The 6,561-nt window shown below is 45.3% G+C and overlaps 1 protein-coding gene across 1 annotated transcript; it reads left to right on the top strand.

The window, feature by feature from the left end:
* Positions 1-262: 262 nt before the first annotated feature.
* Positions 263-5,456, top strand: LOC307227047 (splicing factor C9orf78-like). The gene is given in 4 exon segments (XM_079996151.1): positions 263-560; positions 1,027-1,586; positions 4,331-4,491; positions 4,494-5,456. Coding segments are annotated over 3 exon segments (960 nt in total). The 5' UTR covers positions 263-560; positions 1,027-1,575; the 3' UTR covers positions 5,282-5,456.
* The last annotated feature ends 1,105 nt before the right edge of the window (positions 5,457-6,561 follow it).

Genomic DNA, 6,561 nt, shown 5'->3' with positions numbered 1-6,561 from the left:
TGCTATCAAGACTCTTGCCGCTGTTGGGTGAATTGGAGATTCCAATATCTATTCATAATTTTGTATATGAACTGTTCTGGTAGGATCAGTCCTTCCAGTAGGCAGTGTGAGTTGGACACCTCAGGCAGCTGACTTTGTGTGTCAGGAAAGTGCAGCAATTTATTATTTATTTATTTATTATTAGTATTAGTTGTACTTCTTTTGCGTCTGGGAAGTGGGTGGGTGCTTGCTGGATTTTGTGCCCCAGGTACCAAAATAACTTTGCATTCCTTGCCCGAGTGGGGTGTGGTGACCATTTGCTTTTCCATCCTAGGAAGGGGGGAAAAAGTCATTGAATGCTCCCGGAAATGATCGTATTATTCTGGTTTAATGCAGAATGTAAAGATGTGATGTAGCATATGTAGCCCAAAAAATTGGTGATTGGGTGATAGTACACTGTTTCTGAGCATCAGTATTATAAAGAAGGGTGATACTGTGCTTTAGTTATATTATAGACAGTTGGAAATAAGTTGGCATGTGGCTTGGCTTACTTACATTGGCCATTTTGGCAGGTGCTACAGGTATAGTTAAAGCTATGGTTTTCCCAGTAGTGATGTATGGAAGTGAGAGCTGGACCATAAAGAAGGCTGATCGTCGAAGAATTGATGCTTTTGAATTATGGTGCTGGAGGAGACTCTTGAGAGTCCCATGGACTGCAAGAAGATCAAACCTCTCCATTCTGAAGGAAATCAGCCCTGAGTGCTCACTGGAAGGACAGATTGTGAAGCTGAGGCTCCAGTACTTTGGCCACCTCATGAGAAGAGAAGACTCCCTGGAGAAGACCCTGATGTTGGGAAAGATGGAGGGCACAAGGAGAAGGGGGCGACAGAGGACGAGATGGTTGGATAGTGTTTTCGAGGTTACCAGCATGAGTCTGACCAAGCTGGTGGGGGGCAGTGGAGGACAGGAGTGCCTGGCGTTCTCTGGTCCATGGGGTCACGAAGAGTCGGACACGACTAAACGACTAAACAACAACAACAACAACAGGTATATTCTGCTGCATTTCTTCACACTCATCTGCCTCCTGATTGTCTAAGGTTAAATGACCCCAAATCCTATGTGGAACCTGCCCCGCCCCAAATCCTTAAGCTAATGCCTTTCATCTAGATCTAGAGTTCCCATGAGTGGAGTTAGCTCATAAGACAGGCATAGGCAAACTTGGCCCTCCAGATGTTTTGGGACTACAACTACCATCAGCCCTAGCTAAGAGGACCAGTGGTCAGGGATGATGGGAATTGTAGTCTCAAACCTTCTGGAGGGCCGAGTTTACCTATGCCTGTCATAGGACATCCCAACTGGAGGAAGTGGAAGGAAATAGCTCTTGCTGATTTTACTTTCCGTTGCAGCTCCTGTGTTGGTAAACCACCTAGAAGAGTGCAGGAAGCGGGGTTGAAAACTGCAGGAAGATGGTGGGAAGGTTGGCTCTACTCTTTTCCTCCAACAGGAGCCTCTACTGGACTGCAGTCCCATCATCAAAGAGCACCTTTGGATCCAGCCCATAGTGTTTGTGCTTGATGTTTGTGCTGGCTGATCATCATGTCTTGGCAGTGAGATTTGTTTTGCAAGTCACTTGGAGGTTTTTTAAACAGCATAAATATAAACAGTAATAAGTATTAACAATTGTAATTTGCAGTATGCAAGCAGGAATGCACAAAAGTTTTCTGGTACAATAAACCTACTGGTTTCATCTACTCATAATGTGTAGTACCCTGGTGCATAGTTGGGATGAGTAAATCGTTGCAAGAGTTAGGGTTCAGATCTATTTGCCTAAAGCATGCGTAGGCAACCTAAGGCCCAGGGGCCAGATCTGGCCTGCGGATGGGCCAGGAATCAGCGTGTTTTTACATGAGTAGAATGTGTGCTTTTATTGAAAACGCCTCTCTGGATTATTTGTGGGGCATAGGAATTCGTTGATTTCCCCCCCCCAAAAAAATATAGTCCGGCCCCCAACAAGGTCTGAGGGACAGTGGACCGGCCCCCTGCTGAAAAAGTTTGCTGATCCCTGGCCTAGAGACTGTGCTGATGCTGTGAGAAATGGGATTGTCAGGGAACTCAGCAACATTTTGTTCCAGAGAAAGCAAGTTTTTCCTCCTGCACCTGTTGTGATCTGGAATGCTATGTTGATGCTCTGGGAGATGTATCCCAGAATGCTCTCCTGCTAACCCCACTCAAGGGGAAAGGGGGAGAAAAGGGAACACTTGTATCACACCCTCAAAACACTATACAGTGGTACTTCTGGTTATGAACGCTTCTGGTTAAGGATGCTTCAGGTTACGAGCTCCGCTAACCTGGAAGTAGCTGCTCCTGGTTGTGAACTTTGCCCCAGGATGTGAATGGAAATCGCGTGCCAGAGGTGTACGTGCAGTGGGAGGCCCCATTAGCGAAAGTGCGCCTCAGGATAAGGTTTCAGCTTAAGAACGGACCTCCGGAATGAATTAAATTCGTAACCAGAGGTACCACTGTAAAGGGGTAGCCATTGCCAAAGCTCTGCCTTCCCAGCAGGAATGCCCAACCATTTTGTGAAATTCTCTCTCGTATCCACCCACTCTTACAGTCGTCTTTCCTCCATTTTTAATAAAACAATAAACAGGATAGGACATTTATTGAGGACAGTTTTCTACCTGCGTAAAGACTTTAAATTGAGTAATTTTGGACACTTATCTTTTTTATGCATTGGGAAAGTAGTTGTGAAAAATGCATAAAGAAAATGTTACTGTGGAGAATTGGAAATTGCACAATATTTCCTCAGTGAATTTTAAGATGACACTTAACAGAGCATTGTCAAACCCTTTGGGAAAATTCCTGGCACTATCTTGTCAGCCCGAAACATTAAGTGGTCCTTCATTTCTTCTTCTAATGACAGAAAAATGTTTTGTGTAGATTTATTGGAGAAGAGGCAGACTGATACCTTGTATAACTGGTTGATGCTGAAATATAGCTTTGACAGTGTGCTATGACTGAAAGCAAATGGCAGAAATTTCTCTTAGAGGTGAACTCAAAAGCACAGCTTTCTTTGGCCATAAGTCACAGAATGCAGAAGGGCTTGCTTCAAAATAAAGGCCCCACAATTTTAATTCTGTTGTGCTGTGTGAAAACCAGATGACCAGGGAAGATTCAGACATCACAGAAGGACACCATCGCTTCATTCAATCTCATAGTGTGGCAGCAACATCTCTACCCCCCCTTTCCCCCCAGATATCACCGTACTCTGAGATGACCATTAATCTCAGCACACAGCAGCCATATTTGCATGTGAACTGGTTGCATTTAGCAATCACCGGTGGCAGCACTGACACTTGGACAGAGTGAGGCAGCCACATCATATAGTAGATGCTGGTGTGTATGGGGGGGGGGGATGATGACATTGCCTCTCCATTTATCCGGAGCCCCTTAGCTGTTCCCCTCTGTTGGAGGGTAGAGCTCTGTGTGCCACACAGCCGTCTCTACCCACTAGACTAGTCTGCTGACCCTCAGTGCTGTTGGTGAAGCCCATTGCCACTATTGAAATAAACCTTACCTTCCAGTCCAGCTGGCTTCTGGGGGGACACACAAGGGGTTCCATATATCGGGTAGCAAAATGTTTTCGGCCTGTCCTCATTATGACCACCATGCGGTGAAGAAACTGAAAATACAGGGGCTCCTCTCTCAGTTCCTTAGTAAGAATCCCATTTCACATCCCATATGGTTTTACCTGGATGAAGTCAACAGGAGTTGACACTTCGCATGGATATGCATGTACTTTGACTGACCATGGTACAGCTCAACCCATATTTTTGGTCTCATTGTGTCACAGTCTGGGCACACGTTGAACCACCACAGTACTTGCTAACATGCACAAAACTGCCAGAAAAGGGTCAAGCCAGATGTGATGTTATTCCAGCGACTGGCCCTAGCATGCTTGTTCTTTCTATACTAAAGCACGGCCTTTCCCACCTGCCACCACCTCAACCTGGACCAAGACTAGGGCATGGAGGAAAGGGTGTGTTTACCCTTAACCCCTGCCATGGTCCCAGTGTGCCTCAGGGCCTCTGTGGCTGGATTTGCCCTGGGAGAGAAGCTGCCATTGGCTGCTATTTAATCAAGAAAAAGCATGCCTGCATGAATCAGTCATGCACTTAATATCACCTATAGTTTGCTATAAGTTAACAATGTTAATTGGGCCAATTTCAGACTGAACCTTAAATTTCTAAATCTTCCCATTCGGGCAATTGCCAGAAAATTGGGGAATGGCAAACAATATATTATTAGTGGACTAGTGGTGGTAATATTTTGTTGCTCTTTTGTCTAACAGGGAAAGGAATTTGATTCTGCTTCTATTGTTCCTCCCGCAAGCGATGGGGGGAAAAGGGTCCGCTGCCAACGCAATCGGGGACATGCCTGCGGGAAAGGCTTTCCGTCGTAGGAAGGTGGACTCTGAGGATGATGAAGAAGATGCACAGGTCACCGAGGAGGTTGCCTAAAACTAGAGGAAGCAAAAGAAGTGCAGTGTCTAAGGGGGAGGCCAAATGGAGTGAGTGCTGCTGCTGTACTCATGGGGGAGAAACTACAAGAAGAAACGACTCTGGTGGATGATCCCTTTAAAATAAAGACCGGTGGAAAGGTGGACATGAAGAAACTGAAAGAACGGGGCAGGGGCAGGATCAGCGAAGAAGAAGACCTCAACCTTGGGATTTCTTTTGCTGCAGAGACCAACAGGAGGGATGAAGATGCTGATATGATGAAGTACATTGAAACCGAGCTGAAGAGAAGGAAGGGAATTGTGGAAAATGAGGAACAGAAAGTGAAGCAGAAGAACCCAGAGGACTGTGTGTATGAGCTGCTTGAGAATATTCAGGTCTCTTCAGCTAAGAAGACTGAGGAGACACTGTCCAGTCAGATGTTGAGCGGTATTCCAGAGGTGGACCTCGGAATTGAAGCTAAGATAAAAAACATCATTTCTACCGAGGAGGCCAACGCGCGATTGCTGGCTGAGCAGCAGAACAAAAAGAAAGACAGCAGAACCTCCTTTGTCCCAATGAACATGGCCGTCAACTACGTCCAGCACAACAGAGTTTATCACGAAGAGCTGAATGCACCAGTATGGAGAAACAAAGAAGAGCCCAAAGCCCATCCCCTCAGGGTGGGAGACACTGAGAAACCAGAACCTGAGAGGTTCCCACCGAATTGCAAACGCCCCCCAGATGAGAAGGCAACTGACGACTATCACTATGAGAAGTTCAAGAAGATGAACCGGCGGTACTGAGGCTGACTTTTCCGGAAGGCAAAAAATCCTCTTCAGACATTAACGGCAAATGCACAGGGGACTTTGAGAAGGTGGCGGTTCACTTAGAATCATCCCTGCAACTGGGAACTTTTTTTGTAAACAGCTTTGATGTTTTTGCACTCAAGCAGTATGTAAGTTTTAAGAAATTAAACCAACTCTTATAAAAGGTAGGCTTTATAATTCAAGAAGATTGAGGTTGTAGCCCCACATTGTGGCTGTAGTGGGTAAGGGTATTGTACTACAGGGCTGTGTAAATTGTGGCCCTCCAACTTCCATCATTCCCAGCCAGCATGGCCAGTGCTTGAGGAGGATATGATTTGTAGTCCAGCAGCCTCTGGAGTGCCACAGTTTCCTCGCCCTGGTCTTGCCAGTTTGCCAATGTTCCACCTAGTGTAATGCCTAATTGAATAATCCTCTCCAGTTGTTCTGTCTCCACAGCTGGAGGCAGTAACTTCTCTGAGTACCAGTTCCTGGCAACCACAGGAAGTGAGAGGGCTCTAGTCAGCTTGTGGGTTTCCCAAAGGCATCTGGGTGGCCCCTGAGAAAAGGATGCTGGACTAGATGGGCCATTGGCCCAATCCACCAGGCATTTCTTATGTACGTAGTTGAATCCTAGTGAATATTCATAGACTACTATCATGGAGCAAGCAACAACTTGGGCTTTCTTGAGTTCAGCTAACAAAGTTTTAAATTGCATTTATGAAAATGCCCAGCGATTCTGTATGATCCACAAGATAAAAATAGCATCTACCAGGAAGGGTTTGCATCACTTTCTTCATTCGTCCTTGGAGATTTCTTTGGTCTGATGCATAACTTCCAACATAGCTTAAAATGGAGCGATATTTCCATTGGCTATGACGTTGGAAAATTGAATTGTGCTGTTGTTGCCTTTAACAGCTTAACTGTGAGTCCACTAGGAAGCCAACATGCTCACATAGCTGATTGTGACCCAATCTCTGAAATATCAAAGTGGGAGGTGCAGTTCAGATTCTTCATCCCTTGATCACTGCTGTCAAATGGTGCAGATTTATTCCCACAATGCATGGGGGTGACATTAATTTTATGATGTTTATGTACTCTCGCCATAAGGTTAAAGCAGTTCCTACTATTAAGCTAGATGAAATTGCATTACCGTAATGAAATGCACTTTACTGATAAAGAAGAATGTCACTTTCACAAGTGGAAGCTCTGTTAGCAAATTTTTACGAGAGAATTCCCAAAATCATATCTTAATTGCTTGGACAGCTGTGTAGTTTACA

The sequence above is a fragment of the Podarcis cretensis genome (assembly GCF_951804945.1).
Source record: "Podarcis cretensis genome assembly, chromosome: 11".
In the NCBI taxonomy this organism is placed as follows: domain Eukaryota; kingdom Metazoa; phylum Chordata; class Lepidosauria; order Squamata; family Lacertidae; genus Podarcis; species Podarcis cretensis.
This window is presented reverse-complemented; position numbering and strand designations above follow the sequence as displayed.